The 19,839-nt window shown below is 40.8% G+C and overlaps 1 protein-coding gene and 1 non-coding gene across 3 annotated transcripts in view; one reads left to right on the top strand and one right to left on the bottom strand.

Moving 5' to 3' along the window:
• Positions 1–2,366: 2,366 nt before the first annotated feature.
• On the top strand, positions 2,367–2,440 carry TRNAN-GUU (transfer RNA asparagine (anticodon GUU)). Its single transcript has one exon. It is a non-coding gene; the product is annotated as a tRNA-Asn (tRNA).
• Positions 2,441–16,433: 13,993 nt separating this feature from the next.
• The window catches only part of USPL1 (ubiquitin specific peptidase like 1), a 34,401-nt gene continuing 30,995 nt past the window's right edge, over positions 16,434–19,839 (bottom strand). For both annotated transcript variants that reach the window (XM_054577110.1, XM_054577109.1), the window contains one exon: positions 16,434–18,601. In XM_054577110.1, coding sequence (XP_054433085.1) covers positions 16,752–18,601 — 1,850 coding nt within the window. In that variant the 3' untranslated portion in view covers positions 16,434–16,751. The remainder of the gene's footprint in view (positions 18,602–19,839) is intronic.

The following is a 19,839-nucleotide window of genomic DNA, read 5'->3' on the forward strand; positions in this document are numbered from 1 at the left end:
GATTAGATTTCAACACGTGGATATCAGGGAGACACAAACATTCAGTCCATAACAGGTCCCATAAGCAGAGGGAACTGACTTTGCCAGGAAACACTTTATGAAATGCTGATGCAACAAAGCCAATTTCACAAGTGATTCCTCTCTCTCAGAGGAGGCATGGAAGAGCCATGGAATCTGCAATAGAAACAAAATTGCCTCTTCAGCAAATTGTGTGCACATGCGACTCACCGACCAGATGAATGACTGCCCTCCAAAGCCTCAGCATTTAGAGAGAGCTCCAAAAAGGGGGACAGAGGGAATCCTGAATTGACTGGAGCTTGTCCTTTTGGCAGCAGCAGAAGAGGGACTCAAAATAGAAATTGAATGGAGTTATAGAAAAATAAAGCTCTGTTTCTTATACATCTGAAAGATCTCACTGTGTTTTTCAGAGGAATCACAAACACAAAAGAGATCACCATTTAAACACTTAAAAAGAAATTCTCACAGTTCTTAAGAAGAAACTGAAAAATGCGAGTGGAGAATTCCATTAAATTAGTATAATTTTAAGTTAACTTTTAAAATGCAATTTGGAAAACATTATCTGTTCCAATATTCCCAAGGTGGAGGTCATTGATTCCTTCTTCAGAGTACCACTTATGTAAATATCCCTATAGAGCTGGAATGAACATAACTTACTCCAAATGTTGTCCAGCACAGAGAAGCAAGAACTCCTCAAGACAACTGCTTCTCTAGATGGTCTTCCTCAGAAGATTCCTCTCTTGCACAGAATGTGCTCAACTCTGCAGGCCTCCTTGGCCCTTTTTCTCCACCCTTTATCAGAAGTTGGCCTCTGTCACTCTCAGCTTCCTCCTCACTGAAGCAGAGCTGGCCCTGACTAGGAGAAAGAAATAGAGGAATGGTTATAGAACCCACAGACCCCAGATGTAAAGGACATTCAGCAAAGATGCTCAATGCAATTAATTCTTAGAGAAATGCAAATCAAAAGTAGGAGATGGTCCTGGCTAGGTGGTTCATTGATTAGAGTGAGGTTGCAGGTTCAATTACCAGTCTGGGCATGTGTGGGAGGCAACCCATCAATGTTTCTCTCTCTCCCTTCCTCTCTCTAAAATCAGTAAACATATCCTCAGGTGAGGGTTTGTTTGTTTGTTTGTTTGTTTTTTAAAGTACAATGAGAAAACACACCCATTAGAATGGCTATTATTTTAGGGAGGAAGGAAAAGAGGGAGGGAAGGGAGAGAGGAAGGGAGGAAGGGAGGGGAGGGAGGGAGGAAGGGAGGGAAGGAGGGAGGGAGGGAGGGAGGAAGGAAAATAAATGCGTTGTCCAGGATGCGAAGAAAAGGAAGGGAAAGCCTTGTGCACTGTTGGTGAGAATATGAAATGGTGTGGCTGCTGTGGAAAAATTATATGGTGGTTCTTCAAAAAATTAAAAGTACTATTACCATATGTTTTATCATTTGTACTTTTGAGTATGTACCCAAAAGAGTTGAAAACAAGACCTCAAAGAGTTATTTGCACACCCACATTCACTGCAGCATTTTGACACTAACCAAAGGCAGAAGCAACCCAAGTGTCCATGCACGGATAGATTAATGGGTAAAGAAAATGTGGTCCATCCATACAATGGGAGATGATTCAGACTTAAAAAGAAAGGAAATTCTGACATTTTCTACATCATGGATGAACTTTGAGGACATTAAGCTCTGTGAAGCAAGATAGTTACAAAAGGACAGATTTGGTATGATTCCACTTATATAAAGTACCTAGAGTGGTCCAGTTCATACAGACAGAGAGTAGAATGATGGGCACCACGGTTTGGGGAAGGAAATGGGGATCTGGTGTTGACTGGGGACACAATTTCAATTTACAAAGATGAAAAAGTTCTGGGGGGGTGAATGGTGGTGCTGGTTGCAAATCATTGTGAATATATTTAATACTCTGAAAAGTGAGCTTTAAAAAACTGGATGAAAATGATGAGAAAAGGAACTAGGAGGAGGGGGCATGGCCAAGGACTTGGGAGAAGAGGAGGGTCCCTCGCAGGTCGAAATGAGTGGAGTCACAGTGTAGCAGAGTACAGCACAATCCCCTATTAGCAGCGCGAGGAGGAGTCGGGGCGGCCCACTGAACCCTAGTGGCCCGCCTTCCAGAGGGAAACCTGTGGTCGGAAGTGGCCCCCCTCGTTGGGGCGGGCACAGTGGGCCGCTCCAGTCCCACAGGCACCAGCAACTTGGTGTCCCCATGCCCGCCCTCAGCCCGCTTCCCCCGCCCTCCAAGTGCACTTCTGCGGGCTGGCGCGGTGACGCCCAGGGCAGCTAGAGAGGTGTGGCCACGGGAATCTGTACGCACCACAGCGCGCTCTGGGCAACCCAGTCTCTGTGGCGCAATCGGTTAGCGCGTTCGGCTGTTAACCGAAAGGTTGGTGGTTCGAGCCCACCCAGGGACGGGGCGTTCTTTTTCCTCGAACAACCATTTTAAAACAGAAGGACATCCTCCGTCTCTGCGTTAGCGGTACTTTACACATTAGTTCCATTCCAACAATGCATCCAAGGGGAAATGTGCAAGTCTTAGGTTTACACATTAGTTCCATTCCAACAGTACATCCAAGGGGAAATGTGCAAGTCTTAGGAAGCCTGCCCAAGGCCGTTCCCGTTCGCCATTCATCAACAACGGTCACTGTAAAACAAAACAATTTCCCCGTAGGCAGGTGAGTGATTAAATGGCACTGGCTTGTCTCGAGAAAGCTGACACCCTCAAAAGCAAATGCAGCTACGCAACATTGCCTCATCTCCAAGGAAGAGCAGTTGGGGAGCCAGGCAAGAGGAGGTACCGAGAACCATGATAGGAGTACAGGCACCCTAAGAAGGTTTCTGCTAAGTTAAGCCTTGCTGTCACTTTTGTGCAACAGACTTCCAGGCAAAGGCGTCAACGTTTACTGCAGAGTGTGACAGAAATCTACAGGATACCAAACTCAGGCAAAAAATATTATGGTTTCTCGTTGAAAGATCTGCATGGCCTATTTTCAACTCTTGTCTCTCAGAAGACCCACTTTTTAAAACAGATGATCGCATAAGACTTTGCTATACAGATGGAGAACCACATTATACTATGATAACAGGATAACAGAATTTTTTTCCGCCGAGAATGAGGTCACATGGTAGGTGCTGTGTCTCTAAGATGGATTTATCAGGGATAGAATTTAGAGACCTAGAAAAAGGAAGAGGCGTCTCACTAGGCTGTCTCTTAGGGAATGCCTTGGCAAAGTCTGGCTGATAATTATTCACCACTGCCTAGTTTGGAGGCCTAAAGGAGGGGATATAATTGGCACTTAACGGTGAAATTCCAGGCAGAGTAACAGGCAACCCCCAAAATGTTCTCAGATAGGGGACTTTTTGATGCACCTCAAAATTCCAAACTTTCCACTGACACTTAAGGATCGCTTACAGTGGAAACAGGGAAATGGGGGGGAAATTAGGTCATAAAATCATTTATACAGTTTCAATCGAGTCTAACATTTCAAGATAAAGAAGGTGTAATATTTGCTACTACTGAAGTTATGGGGATTTGGAAAGCATGTACTTCCACTTAGATCACTAGGTTCTAAGCTCCTTGAGAGAATAGACCATTTTCTGTTATTAATAATTATTTTTAGGTTCCAAAGGATTTCCTTCAGATACAGCTCAAATTCTTGAGTTTAGCACACAAAGGGTTTCCCAACAGTGTTAGAGAGAACAGTTAAGAGGCAATTGTATTTGAAAGGAGCAATGAGGCTCCAGGCTATGATGGGTATAGAAAAGAAGGCCTGCCTGGTTGTAATTCAACAGAATTGGACAGCACCTAGTGACTGAAACAGTAGAGACTGTCCGGGTGATACCTACATTTCAAGCCTTGGTGACTCAGAAATTTTGTTTGATGTTGGGAATTTGGAAGGGTGAGAAACCTTGACAGGGTATCTTACTTATGACTGACTCTACACCATGAAATTTATCTACAACCTACTCTCAGAAAACAAAACAAAACATCCTTCATTTTTTAAAAAGTTTAACACCATTTTAAGGTAAACTTTATTTAAGATAAACTTCATAAGAGACAACTTATGTGGTTCATGGAGCCCTGTGAAAACTTGACTGGGAAGCGAGGGACCTGTTCTGCAGAATGTACATGTTCACAGACAATACTTCATTTACACTATCCAAGGGAGACATAGACTGTTTGGAGCAGGGTTCTTGGCCCCCAGATTCTGAAGGCCCAGCTTTGTATTTTATTTATTCAATTATATTCAAATACTGATAAAAGTTGTAAAGCGTGTCAAATACAAAATGTTTAGCTATGGAAAAATTACTAAACTGAAAATTTTAAGGTAATACTATTGACAAATCACAAAGAGAAGTGAATTGAGCAATTAGGTAGATATACTACAGAACCTGAGACTGAAAAAAAAAAGTTTCTTGAGATTTTAACCCTTAAATGCTTTTGACAATCTGGAATAACTGGATATGAAGGGCTTTAATATATATTAATCCTTTCAGGGTCAATGCCATAAGGATTCACACCATTGGCAAATACCAATTCGTATTTCTTCCCTGTGAGTTACTTAATGGCACCCAGCAAACTGTCATGTTTTAGTCAGCTACTCATAGGAATTGAGCTGTTTTTCATTATTCTTTTTTAAGCAAAACAAAACAACAAAAATTATTGTCTCACCAAGACAACTCCAATTGTGGTAGGCAGTTAGATAGACTTGAACAGAGCAAGGACGATGGGCCACGTACAGAAGGTCAGTGCAAAACTGGGAAAACAAGGACCTCCCCCAGGGTGAGCGTTCCCCCCAAGCATATCTCTGGTCACAAGGTTTAGACCCCCTGACCTGAGGTAACATCTAGGCCTCAGCTGTATTTCTGCTCTGGGCCCAGGAAAGCGGCAAAACCAGGTGGGTGATACCAGGACCAGCTGCATTGACTAATGACCCCCTGCCCTGGCTTCGACTAATCAACGGAGATGAGGATTCTGAAAGGACACACCTGGAAAGCTGATTAATAGGCTATGTAAATTCTCCCCTGAGACCTCCCCTAAGCTCTCCACCCATAAAAGCTTTTAGGACCCAGCACTCTCTCCCTCCGCCCTCTAGGGAGCACGGTCAAGGCTTTCTCCCCAACCCCCACCCTGAAAGTTACCATTACCTTCCCCTCTCCCAAGCTCCAAAGGCCCTCCTTTTGCCTCTGCAACTTGTTTCCTGAGCCCATTTCTTCTGCAACTCATTTCTTCTACCTCTGTGACTTTTTAAATATACAAATCTCTTATGGTTTGAGTCTTGGCTTTGAATTCTCTTAGTCAGAACTCAACTACCAAAGTTGCTGAACCAAGGTCCCATCTGACCACACCAGTGAAACACCTGGTGCAGCTCTCCCCACCGCCAACAAAACTAGTTTTTCCCAAACAAGTGAGTCAAATACACGCTTTAAAATAAGCAGTTCTCCAACTACTTCAGAAATAAATTGAGAAGTAGATTATCATATATTATCACATGTATGTATGAGCATAGTGATAGTTTATTTACACTTAATCACACAATATATTCACCTAGACTAGAATATAGGCTGGTCGGATCATTGCCATTCATTTACAGTACTTACTATATAAGTACTACATAGGTGAAAACTTACAATGCATGAGACTCAATATAGAACTTCTCCATTAATTACTAATCACGAGGATTCTTTACAGTAACTACAAGTCCCATGGCCAGTAAGAACTCAGTTTACAATGGCAAACATTTTGCCATCCTGCTAAAAAGGACTGTTTTATGTTGCCTTAGGGCTGGGAGAGCATCAACTAATCAGGGAGTTGTAGAGACACTTGAACCTCCTAGCGCACTTGGGTAATCTTTGCTTCCAAGCCCAGTGGGAAGGTTATAATAAAGAAAAAGCTGACAAGAAGGGTGCTTTCCCAAGTTATTAAGTGCCTGCAGTAATGAAACAAAATGCATTTTCATTGAGTCATTTGCAGTATTTCACAGGAGTTCCTTTTCTCCTATTGACCTCTTGCTTCTGTGGTTATATTTAATCTGATTGTTTTAAACTTCTCCAGGGCCAGATTTGTTCTCTCTTTAGCCCTTTTGCTATGTTGCAGAAGTTAATAAGCACCTTTTAATGGATCTGATTTACTGAGAAGCATCCTGGTGTGCCTTACAGCCCCACCTGCCTGTTCTGTGGCTTCCTAGGGGGACACCAGTGGGGGACAGGGGTGTGGAGCTCCTGGTGGAGAAAAGGGAACAAGAGCCAGAAAGACAGTCACAGATAAGCTCACTGAACAGCCTGTGGCACGGTACCCACAGGTGATGGCTCTGGAAACTACTCACTATGAAATCATTAGTTTAATGTCACTTCTTTGGGATGTTTCTCTAATCCACCAGATTAAGTTTGGAGAAGCCAGTCCATTTTGTGTTGTTTGCATTTGCAGTACCCAGCAAAACTCTGAGTTAACTAAACACAATACAGTAATCATTTTGCAATATATGCAAATCAAACAATTATTCAGGATGCATTAAACTATATAGGATGTATGTCAGTTATATCTAAATAAAAGTGGGAGAAAAAAACAAATAAAATTCTAATAAGTCATATCTTTTACTGTCCATACACTTTTTCTGACTTGCAGAGGGCATTATTGTGATAATGTTAACTGGAAGAAAAATTGGCTAAAATTTAATAGACTTTCCTCCTAGCCTATTTTTCTTCTGGAAAACTGGTATTTACACTGTTTAGTTGATATTCTATAATTGGTCACTAAATTTTTTCCCACATAACCTCAACCTAAAACAGGAATTGAATATATGTTAATAAATTTAACATGAAAAATTTATCAATGGTATATTGTCAATGGTTAAAGAACAATGAGTTGATTCAATGGTATTGAACAAATTTATTAATGGGGAAAAAAGAAACCTCAACACAACACATCAAAATATATTCCAAAAGAATTAAAGACTTATGACCAAAAAGGAAGGGGGATAGAAGGGAAAGAAACCTAGCTTCAGTAGAAGATGTATTTATACCTTTCTGGGGGTAGAAATGACCTTGTTAAAACATAATACCAAAGGGAAAGGCCAAATAATGTAAAACTTCAGTCAAATCATAAAAATGATGGTCAAATAGAAAGACAAATTTCTGCATGACAAAGGAAGGTTTAATACGCTATTACTTAAAGAGTCGATATAAATTAGTAAGACTCCAGTTCAGCCACTGCTGGTCTGAAGAACAGCCTACAGGGCTCCTCATGCTCTCTATTCAGAGACCTACTTCAAACCCCATCCCACATGGGATGCTATAAGTAGAACTGGTGACTCTCCCAATCTCCTCTTCCCAAGATCCTATCCTAACCTGTGTTCTTGTTTATCTCTATCATCCTAGGAACTCTAAGCCTCCTGGTACCTTAAACTCTAGATCAAATCTCTCCTATTCCTATCCAACACCTTTGTCCTCCACAGTACCCTCTGAAATGTATGACAGGACCTCCCATATCCTCTTCTTCTGTGAAAACAGTGTCTTGTCTGCCCTTGTGGCATGAAATCTGAATGTCCCCTGAAGAAACAGCTTCCCATACAGCTCTGTCTTCCTGGTTCTCTGTTGCTATTTCAACCAGTCCCCCATCTTCCTTATAATGCTCCAATGCCTTTGTGGAGAGCAGGATCAATAAAATGGCATTTGTCCAATAAAGATATCATAAAGTATATAAAACAAAGTGGAGTCACTTATGCCAACTAAAGTGACTGTCAGTCAGCCATAATACCTTGGTTCAAGAGGAAAATACCTAAGTCAGAGGAAACACACCTGGCATGGAGACACACTTAAGATACCTGCACATGTGTCAGAGTGGTCATGCCTGCAGAGCAGGACCACCCATAGATAGGCTCCTGGGGAAATTCCACACTTAGCATCACAGGGGCCAATGCATTTATCAAAAAGATGCAGAAGGGTGGAGCAACTGCATAACTGAGGCAGTTTCCCGACGACTGCTGAGACAGCCGAGCTCCAACACACCAGCATGCTGCTCCATGTCAGCCTGATCTCCCTTGGCATCAGCCACCAGAGCCTCTGCCCTGCTAGACAGAGGACTTCTCCTGCCCAGCTGCCCACCTGGATCTGGACCAGATCCTTCCTTACAAGACACTAGCAACTCCCTTCCCCAATCTGCTGTCTCCTGTGCCTACAGACAGATTCTGGGACTCAGGCGCATTATCCCCCATTAATTGCTGTGTGTATGTTGTATTTCTCTTAAATTGTTAGAGTGTGAGTAGGATATTAGTGTATGTTGATGTTCTACTTTGAGTGAACCTACATTCAATAAAAGCTGAATGAATAACATAGTGATTGTGTGTGACTCTTGTCTATTCCTTAGTGCTGGGCTGCTTAACAGGCAGCTAGTAAGCACTTGCCTGGCCGACTTACAGGAAAGACTATATCACAAACATATGCTTGTGACAGACTTTGAAACACACACCATTAGACTCATCCGTCCACACTGCTCCTTTTGCTGTCATGTGGCATTTTCATGGTATTCCGCCTTTCCCTCAGGATTTTAGCTCCTGGCTTACTGTGTATTTCCCACCAGGACTCCCCTCTACCACTTAGATGACTTTGCCTTCCACAAAGTCTATCAATACACCATCCTGGTCTCTTAGTTCCTCTATCTCCTTACTTTCCGTGGACTTCTCCCACAAACTTGGCCATGCACTTCCATGTCATACTTCATACTTGTTATCACCAATAAATGCACAGCCTCCAAAAGCCCAGTTTCAAGCACACCCCTTTCAAAACAGTTTCCTTTATCCACTAATCCCACTCTAGCAGTCTTTGAACCCACCTCCAATCCACTGAGATCTACCATCACTTTTAAAGGCCCATTACCTGCCTATTTTCCTCCTTATCCATAGCTATAATCATTTTCCTTGCATAAAACCTTAATTCCTTTTCTCTTTCTGTCCCATTTGTCTGATAATATCTCTAACTTTGGCTGAATACAACCTCCCACCTTTTCGCTCTGTCCTGGACCTGAGCAGCAAATGTAATTGGAGAAAAATAAACAACTATCTTAGCTGGTCTCAATTAAACTTATGACCATAAACTTCTGGTGGGCTCTCAAACTGCCTAGCAACCTTATTGCATGCCCCTATTGGGTTAGCTCACAAAATAATAATTCAAACCTCTCTTCCCCAGTCTTTAACTCCTCCTCCCCTCACACCCCCAGCTGATAATTTTACTATATCGCTGAGAAAATAATCACCAGACCTTTCTCAAAATCTAATCATCAAATCTCCTGACATCTGTATCTAGATACCTCATCTTTCCTGGTATTACAATGGGTAAACTCTTCTAGCTCTTAAGATCACACTCTCCTCCTCTTATACAAGGGGACCCAACCCCCGCCAAAAAAATCCAGAATTATCTTCTGAAGTGTGGGCACCTTGTAGTATAGGCCTCCCCCTGCCAGGTGAGTGTTCTAGGAACTCATCTGTATCAGTGTACCAGCTGGCATTGTTGTGAGAGGCTGCGTTTGGCTTCAGTGAATTTTTTTGAAGACTCAACACATTTGCGCGTTTCATGCTGAGTGATTTATGAGTGCACCTGCCCACACTGCACAGAGGGTTCAGCAGTTCTTGACCAAAAATGGCATGACTCCCATGCCCAACCCTTCTTATGCCCCTGATCTCACCCCAAGCAACTTTTTGTTTGTTACCCCAATGAAAAAAATCATTAAAGGGAAACATTTTGCCGCTGTAGAAGAGGTGAAACAAAAAATAGCAGAAGCACTAAAAGGCATCCAAATCAATGAATTCAGAAACTTTTTTGAGCAGTGTAAAAAAAAGTCTCAATAGGTGTATTGCATCAAATGGACAGAGTACTTTGAGTACTTTGAAGGTGACCAAAGTTTAAACATAAACATGTAAGGATATGTAATTATTTTTTAATAAATAAATTGTTTCATGTCCCACCTAGCCCCAACCGCCCCCCCCCCAATATACTGCATCCCATCCCTGGAGAAATTAACTCCCACTACTGTCCCTCCTCTCATCGACAACATTACTTTGTTTCCCCACGGAACATTCAGTTTCATGCATAAACACATTGTGATATCTCTCATTTTAAAAACACTAACAAAAACCTTGACCTCCTATTCCCTCACCAATTACTGGATGTTTCTAAAGAATGAGTCCTTATCTGCACTTTCTCACCACCCTTCATTCTTGAACCCACTCACTTATCCATACAGCTCCATTGAACTGTCCTTGCTAAGTTACCAAGGGTTCTTGTTAGCAAAGCCAATGGTCACTTCCTAGTACTAACAGCATCATCTGACAGATCAGCATCAGTTACTCCGTAAAAAACCAACTAACCAACGAACCTTTCTTCCTTTGATTTTCAAGACACCCCATTCACCTGGTTTTCCTCCTACTGCCTCTTTTGTTCCCCAAAGCGGTCTTAACTTTTAAATGACCCCACCCGTGCATTTTTAATTCCTAAATGAGTCTCTGGTGTCTGCCTCTCTCCTGGGCCCCAGTGGTGCAGATTCATTTTCCTATGAAATTATCTCCATTTTGGAAGTCTAATAGGGATCATACACTTAACATATGAGGTCTGTCCAGAAAAGTATCCAGCCATGTAATATGAAAAAGAGACACTTATCGAAGATACAAGAAACATTGTACATAGGACAATGATGCCTCAGTCCCCTTCAAAGTAGGCATCTTGGCATCTCAGAGTTCTCCCAGCATCTCTCCCACTGTTCAAAACACTGCAAAATCCTATGTTGGAATCACCATCAGCTGCCCCTTCATATTTCCCTAAATATCATTGATAAGTCTGAAATCTCTTCCTTTTCAAAGGTGATTTTCGTTTTTGGAAAAGCCGTAAGTTGCAGGGTGCCAAATCTTGGCTGTAGGGGGGCTGAGTCACCTGGGTGATTTGATGTTTTGCCAAAAGACTCTGCATGAGACAATGGTGCATGAAAGGGCATGTTGTCATGATGAAGCTACTAATCACCAGCTACCTATAGCTGCAGCCTTCTGAATCATCTGAATAGTTTCTATGGAGGAATGTTCAAGGTTAACACAAAACCTGATACAGGTTCATTGCTCTACTCACTCAGTCATTTTGAATGTGATGGCTACACAGTCAATGGTGTATGCAGCCCCCACTGACAAATACAGTAAAGTCATCATTGTTCACTCATGCATATTCTAGCCCACTCTCCTTGACTGCCAGGTTACATCGGTGCTGTGCAATCTGTCATTATATTAACAATGGTTGGACTTTTTCCAGACAGACCTCATATATTGAGTTGGCCAAAGTCAGTTACATTTTTTCCATACAATGGCTCTAGTAGTGCTTAGTTGCCTTTAACTTCATTCAAAACAACTTCGTTATTGTATTGTGACAGCTGTCATATCAGTGTGCATTTTAAAAAGTTATCAAAATTGGTGAATTTTTGTGCAGCCATTTTAATATTGAAGATGGAAGAAAATAAACATTTTCAACATATTGTGCTTTATTTTACGCTTTATTATTTCAAGAAAGGTAAAAATGCAACTGAAATGCAAAAACAGATTTGTGTAGTGTTTGGAGAAGTGACTGATCCAACAGGTCAAAAGTGGTTTGCGAAGTTTCTTGGTACTACTGATATTTTCGGCAAATTCTTTGCTGTGGGGCTCTTACGTATTAGAGGATGTTTAGCAGAACCCCTGGCCTCTATCCACTAGAAGCTAATAGTGGGTGATAGCCAGTATACTCAAAATATCAAAATCAATAAAGTTATTGGTGAAAATGAAATATGTCTTTTATTTTATGGAAAAAACTAAATGAACGTTTTGGGAAACCCAATACATAATTGGATTCTATAAATTTTTTCCTTCCCAAGTCTCAGGAAATAGCAAAACTACATTAGCTCAGACAATAAAACCAGACTGATCTCTGACTGCTCTTTACCCCACATCCAACTCATCCATATCCGACTGTCCCTTTGAAATGCAAATGAAAAGCAATCCAACCACTTTTTCACAATCTGCACAGCTATCTCCCCTGAACTCTAAGGAGACTGCAATAGACCAGGGCTTCTACTGACCAACTATAGTCACTTTCCGCACTTCACTGATCCCAGTGGCTTCCCATTATTCTCATGTTTAGACAAGGGCCTCACTATGGCTCACAAAGCCACACAAGATCTGGTCTCCACCAACCTCCTTTACCTCATATTCTAACTTGCCTTCCCTTGCTCACTCTGCTCTACCACACTGGCCTCTTTCCTGTCCTCACTCATGCTAAGTACTCTCACTCCTTAGGACTTTTCTTCCCTTCATCCAGTCACATAGCCAACTCCCTAACTTCAATGAAGACCCTGCTCACAGTCCCCATCTCCAAGAATCCCGCTCCCCTCCCCGATATACTCATCTGCTTTTCTTCATAGCATTTAGGCTATGTGATGTCATAAAGCCAATCCACATTATTCCCAGATTTTATATTTGTGAATTTGTCTTTCTAAAATTTATTTGTAACCCTAAAAATCAATACTTGCAGTCAATCAATCAGTCCTTTTGTGGTCATTTATGAACATGCACAGAGCAGTGAAAAATTGAATGGAGTCACCCAAAGCACAGGTTCTCAGCTGTCTAAGTCAACACTGCCTTTGTTTCAGCTCTTAAACTTTTTGTAGTGTAGTCACATTTTTCACTTTTTGTTGGTGATTCCACTGTTTAAAATGGTCCACAAGTGTGGTGTTAAAGTGCTCTAGTGTTCCTAAGTGCAAGAAAGGTATGACATGTCCAATGGAGAAAATATACAAAAAAAGTTAGACAAGCTTCATGCTATTAGCTTTATGTTCAATGCTATGAACCAACAACAGATTTTAAACTCTCCCCATCCCACCCCTCCCTTACACCTTATCTGTGGTTACACTCTCTGCCTGTTGTTGCTACCCATGCTCCATAAATATTAAATAGAAAATTCTAGAAATAAAGTTTAAATTGTGCCTAGTAGCTTGATGGAATCTTGTGCCATCCCACTCCATCCTGGTGGGATGTAAATCCTCCCTCTGTCCACACTATAGACAATTCCCACCCATCAGTCACTTAGCAGCCATCTATCTGACTGTCTTCGTATAGCAATGTACGTGTTCAAGGAAACATTATTTTACTTAATAATGGCCCCAAAGTGGAAGAGTGGTGATGCTGCAATTCAGAAATACCAAACAGAAGCCATTAATTTTGATATAGGTATGTGTGTATGTATACGGGAAAAAAAAATCTAAATAGGGCTTGGTACTATCTGCATTTTTTTGCATCCATTGGAGGTCTTGAAATGCATCCCCTGCAGATGGGGGGCGGGGGTACCACTGTGTTACATAAGGTATTTGAACAGTTATAGACAAGTAACAGGGTTATATGTTGACTGATTGACAAAAATGTGACCAGAGGCTCACAGGAACCTAACCTTATACTTCCCCTAGGCACAATGGTTCAGTATTTGTGAATTCAGCATTCACAGTGACTTTAACAGAACTACCGCAAATAAGAATTGACTGCAGTCATCTCCTATTACCACCTAACATTATAGAGGTAACTCCTTGTTTAGAAGGTAAACCAAAGGGCAGAAAAATTCTCTATTTTTCACTGCAGTATCTCTGGGGTTTACCAGTTTACAACAGTTCATTGGCACTTAGCAGAAATCGAGAAATCCTTGAATGAATAACAACAGGTGAAAATGGATAGGCAATTCCTCAGAGAAACTCAAATGGACAATAAAGTTATAGAAAATAATCAATCTCACTAGTAATCATGGAAATGTAAACAAAAATGGGTTTTCCCCTGGTCAATGTTACTACTTAGTGTTGGTGAGGGTTCAGGAACATTTTGTTTTTGACAAGGTCAGTGTATGAATATGACCTACAACATAGTTTTCCTAAGACAAAATAAATATTAAACTAAGACTTAAAAAGCATTCAACAACTCTCAAGCAGAACCAAAGGTAAAACCTTTAGTCATGTTTTAAAGTCAATCATGCAATTAAAAGGCTTTTTACTATTGTTATTTTTAAATCCTTGCCTGAGCACACATTTATTGATGTTAGAAAGGGAGAGAGAAACATCGGTGTGAGAGAGAGGCATCAATGGATTGCCTTCCATACACATCTGTATGCTCCTATAACTGGGGACCACACCTGCAACCTAGCTGTGTGTCCTGACCAGGAATTGACCCTGCATCCTTTTGGTACATGGGACAATGCTCCAACCAACCAACCAAGCTACTTAAAAGTACATATCCTTTGACCCAGCAATTCCACTCCCCATAAACAAGACCTGGATATGTGCAAAACTTTATCAACAAGGATAATCCCTGTAGGGCAACTAATAATAACAAAACATTATAGAGCACTTCAGCACCTAAAGGCTGCCGAGACAACGGTAATCCTCACAATGCTGTCAAAAACTGTGATGGTCAGAGAAATGCAGATCAAAACCACCATGAGGTACCACCTCACACCGGTCAGAATGGCCATCATAAACAGATCAACAAACAACAGGTGCTGGCGAGGCTGTGGAGAAAAGGGAACACTAGTACACTGTTGGTGGGAGTGCAGACTGGTGCAGCCATTGTGGAAAGCAGTGTGGAATTTTCTCAAAAAGCTGAAAATGGAACTGCCTTATGATCCAGTGATTCCCCTGCTGGGACTATACCCTAAGAATCCCAAAACGCCAATTCAAAAGAACATATGCACCCCAATGTTCATAGCAGCACAATTTACAACAGCCAAGTGTTGGAAGCAACCTAAATGCCCATCAGTAGATGATTGGATCAAAAAATTATGGTACATTTGCACAATGGAATATTACGCAGCAGAAAGAAAAAAAGAAGTACTACACTTCGAGACAGCATGGATGGAACTCGAGAGCATTATGCTAAGCGAAATAAGCCAGGGGGCAAAAGACAAATACCATATGATCTCACCTATAAGTGGAACCTAACCAACAATACAAAGATGCAAGGGAAATAAGACCAGCAACACTGAAAGGAAAAGAAACCAACAGAGACAAGAGGGAAGCAGGGAGGGGGGCAGGGGAAAAGGAAGGGAAGGGGCAAGTCAGGGAACATATAGCAAGGACTCATGGACAAAACCAAAGGGGAAGAGTTGAGGGAGGGAGGGGGCAAGGGAAAGTGGTGGGGAGTAGGCAGAGACAAATGTCTATGAAAAAATAAATTTAAAAAAAAGTTGAATTAAAACTAAATGAATAAAATAACTAACAACAACAACTGTGATGGAAAAAAGGTTCACTAAACATTAAATAAAAACAGATCATACAGATAGGCACAGTAGAATCCCACTTTTATTTCTTACCATGCATATGCATAAAAATATGAAAATGTTTGCAGTAGCTATTACCACTAAGTGTGAAGATGATCTAAAACCTTGGTGTTTCTTTGTATTTTCACATTTTTTCCTTATAATAAACATGTATTACTTTTGTGATAAAAAAAAAAGGGAGTGGCAGAGGTTTGGAAGTAACTTAGACAAATCAGTGATAAAGTACTGAATCCCCGGCAAAGTATTCTACCCCAAGACTGCCACCCTTAAACCTTGGTACCTACTGCTACTGCCAAGTCAGTACAGCTGGGGTGCTGCTGGGCATCCAAACTTTAAATGAAGCTTGAGAGGGGAAACCTGTATTGGCAAGTTCAGCACTTTCTACTGTTGTAGCAACCATGCTTCCCAATCCCAGCTCTACAACTTTGTTCCGTGTTAAGTGTGATAAAAGTATCTTGCTCATAGGAACATCAAGGTTAAATGAATTAATGTTTCATAAATAACACCTGACACATAGCAAGTTTTGTAGGCACTGGTTACTTTTTTGTTTTTTAAAATTATTTTATTTATTTTTAGAGAGAGGGGAAGGAAGAGGGAGGGAGACATCCATGTGTGGTTGCTTCACACACGCCCCCTCCTGGGGACCTGGCCTGCAACTCAGGCATGTGCCCTGACTGGGAATCGAACTGGCAACCATTTGGTTCACAGGCTGGCACTCAATCCACTGAGCCACATGAGCCAGGGCAGCACTGGTTATTATTTTCTCCCAAATAATATGGTGCCCCATATTATTTGGTTACAGAAATAAATATCTTGGGGAGAAAGATAGTATTTATGATAACATAAACTCTTTGCCCATCGATGCAAAAATAGATTATTTTTCCTGTTATAAATCATGTATTGATCACTACCATTGCTTAAATTTCTAATAAAATGGTTTCCTGCCACCCTCTGTAAGGAGAGAAAAAGGAGATCAGTTATATGGGACATGTCTACATTCCACTGTACCCCAGAACCATTAGCAAAAAGTCACGCAGTTACATACCATATACAGTGACTTAAGTTTGCATAAACTTCCTGAACCAATGTAACCAAAATTTAAAATGTGAAATTTAATGTACCCAAACTATAAACTGTCAGAAACAAGATACCACTTTTCATTTTCATTTTCATTTTTAAAATCCTCATTGTCCTAAAAATACAAAATGAAGCCAACAAGGATAACAGATTCCTGGTCATTTTAATTTGTAAAACAAATTACATGCTTTAGGGGCAGAACCAGAGGTAAAACCTTTAGCAGCTTACATTTTGTTCATGACAAGGCCAGTGTACAAACACTAACTAGAAACATAGTTAAGTTTTTCTAAGACGATAATAAATATCAAACTAAAAAGAGTTAATAAACATTCAACAACTCTCAAACAGATATTCATCAAAATATGGTAAGTCTAATGTGTCATTTGATAAAGAATTTAATGTTGAAGTGGAAAAAAACTCATCAAAAATATCAGTCTTTAGGGAACTTTCCAAGTTCAATATTCTAATACAGGCATTATTTGTTAATGAGTCTGGCTGAACTTGGCACTGATTTTTCTTCGTGGGGCTGCAATAATTATGGTCTTGTCTCAGGTGTGTGTTTTGGGGAATACCATTTAATTCACTAGGTACTGGTGCTGGGATATGGTTATCTCCCATTTCTAAATACCTAAAATCAGCCTCCCCATTTTCTGAGAGCTCTGTTGAAACATTTGTAGGAGACAATAATTCTGCTAAAATTTCTTCATGAGTTTGACCACTGTGTGAAGAAACATTAGGCATGGTGGTTCCTCCAGATTTATTATCAGCAATATCAATTTGGTATTGTAGTTCTTTTAACAAGTCTTCTATTGACTGACCGTCATTTGGAGACCCACGATGGGACACATGTTCTAAACTTTCACTTGGAAGTTTTCCATTTTGGGGGGAAGACATAAGAGCAGCTAATTTCTTCTTTTTTGCCTTAAGTTTTTTAAGAAGTTTTAGACGAAGTTTATGAATCTGACCCTCAACAGAGTCTTCATGGTTTGATGAAGAAACACCATTTTCATTTCCACAAGATCTGTAGCTAGGCTGAGTTCTGTGTGAGGTCTTTTCATGTTTCTTCAAAACTTCCAGGTCAGCATTAGCATTAGCATGTGGAGAAGCTATGCTACCTGAGGATGGTGGACTTGGTGGAGGGTGACTGGCTGGAGTAGATTTACTTGCACCCCTGAAAGCTTTCTTAGATGCCCGGTGAGCCTTCTGGTTCATACCTTTAGTTTTAAAGCCACCAAAATTACTTGCCCCCTTAACCGAAGGCTGCAAATCAGTTATAGTGTTTCTATTAATACCTGAAACACAAGGCGGCATGAAAGAAGCACCCTTGCTTAATAAGCCTTTAACCCAGCTTCCCACAAATGGTTTCTTCAGATTTTCTCTCAGAGATTGATCCTGTGATGACTCAGCCACTATGGTTTGAGAAAATTTTCTCTTTAAATTAGATACCTGAGGTGTAATGTGTTTTTCTGGTTTTAATTTCTCAGTTTTTGGTGAAAGAAACTGTTTTAATGGAACATCCTTCTCTAGGGCAATTGTACCCTCAATTTCTACTGACTTTAGTTCCTGTAGAGGACCAACAGCATGAATATTAGTCACAGGTTTAGTAATTACAGTATTTTCTGAATTTGGCTGTATTGATTGCATGTTTGTATTTACAATCTGAGATGGAAAGCTGAAGTCCACAAGATGGTCTTCAGAAGGCTTTTCCTTACATCCAACTGATATAAAAGAAGCCATTAGCGACTCCTGCAATTGTAAAGAATTTGTTTTGATGATCACTCCATTTTCTGCCACAGGTATATTTTCTAATAGGAAACCTTCAGAGTTAACCTGTATTTTTTCAGGTGTCAAAGGTAAAATATCATTGTCAGCCAAACCTTTCAGGCCTGAAAGTAAATGAGGTCCATGAGTTACACCTTCAACTTGGGAAAGAGTGTTAGGAGCAACTGATGTCGTTGCCGCATCACCCACAAAACACAATAGTGGAGGTGCCTGTTTCTCATCACTGCAAGCATGTTGATCGTTAGTCTTTTGAAGTGGAAGACAGCCAGATGCTTTATCTGTCTTTTGGGCTATTTTTCTTTCCCAAATGACAATATGTATCTCTGAAGCAGGGACTTCAAATTTCTCACGCCTTTCAGAACATGGACCTTTTAGGTCATCGCATTCCAGCCAACTTCCTGGGGAAAGAGGGAGAAAGCAAAAGAGGTCACACGTTCGAAACCACCATCCCAGATTAACTTTCTTCTGGTCACTTTAACTGCCATGTCATCAAATACCCACTGAAGAGAATACCTGAAAACATGACCATATCCTCATGTCGCCAATTTTCTCTGCCAAGTCTCAAAGTCCTTATTTGGATAACAAAAGTTATGGACTGACATCCAGAAACTTGAGAAAGAGTATTCACTCTTTCTTACAAAAGAAAAACCAAGACAGAAATATATTTAACTTTTGGGACTTAGAATACAGTATTACCTAATTTAACCAACAACATCAGAAAATAGATTCTCCCCATACATAAAAATTATCAGGATAAATGAAGTTGTTACCAAAACTTCCATCAAGTACCAACATTTCTTTCCTCCCTCCTTCCCTTCCTTCCTTCCTGGTTAAAAAAAAAAAAAAAACTTAGGTATTTAGGTGTGTACTTTTCTCATTTGTCAAGTGGGAATGGGATGATGGATGACAGAGAAAGAAGTTAACCCCCTCCGCACACAAACACACAACAGAAAAAAACCATTCACTAAGTTTATGTGGATACACCCTTATAAACTACCTGAACCCCCTACTTCTTATTCTAGACCCATTAAAACTTTGAGAGCCTCTTGTTTGTTTGGGCCAGTGGTTCCCCACCACACGTGCACATCAGAATCACCTGATTAATATTTGGGCCCAATCCCCAGGGACAGACAACTGGTCTACAGGAGAACCAGGTCATTTTTAACAAGCTAACCATGATTTTTATATGCTGTTAGGGTTGGAAACCATTTAATGTCTTCTACCTAAAGAAGATTTTTCATTGCCTGGAATCCAATAAAAATTAAAATAAGTTGTTGTTTTAGTTTTTGTTACTGAGAACAACTCCCCCTGCAATGCAAGTTTCAGTTTACAAAGTACTTAGTGTCATCCATCCAAATCATCCCCAGGAGAAAAATATCAAATATAAACAAGTGTTCAAACAATAAAAAATAGAAAAAATATCAACAGCCTGATACATAACACTCTAAGACAGGGGTCCCCAGCTTCCAGCTGCGGACTGGTACTGGCCTGGGCCTGTTAGGAACCGGGTCACACAGTAGGAGGCGAGCTTGAATGCAATGTGCTTGAATCATCCCAAAACCATCCCCCACCCCTGGTCTGCAGAAAAACTGTCTTCCACAGAACCAGTCCTTTGGTGCCAAAGAGGCTGGGGACT

Source organism: Pteronotus mesoamericanus, unplaced genomic scaffold (genome assembly GCF_021234165.1).
Source record: "Pteronotus mesoamericanus isolate MK-2021 breed Mesoamerican mustached bat unplaced genomic scaffold, CSHL_Meso_final contig_41, whole genome shotgun sequence".
NCBI lineage: Eukaryota > Metazoa > Chordata > Mammalia > Chiroptera > Mormoopidae > Pteronotus > Pteronotus mesoamericanus.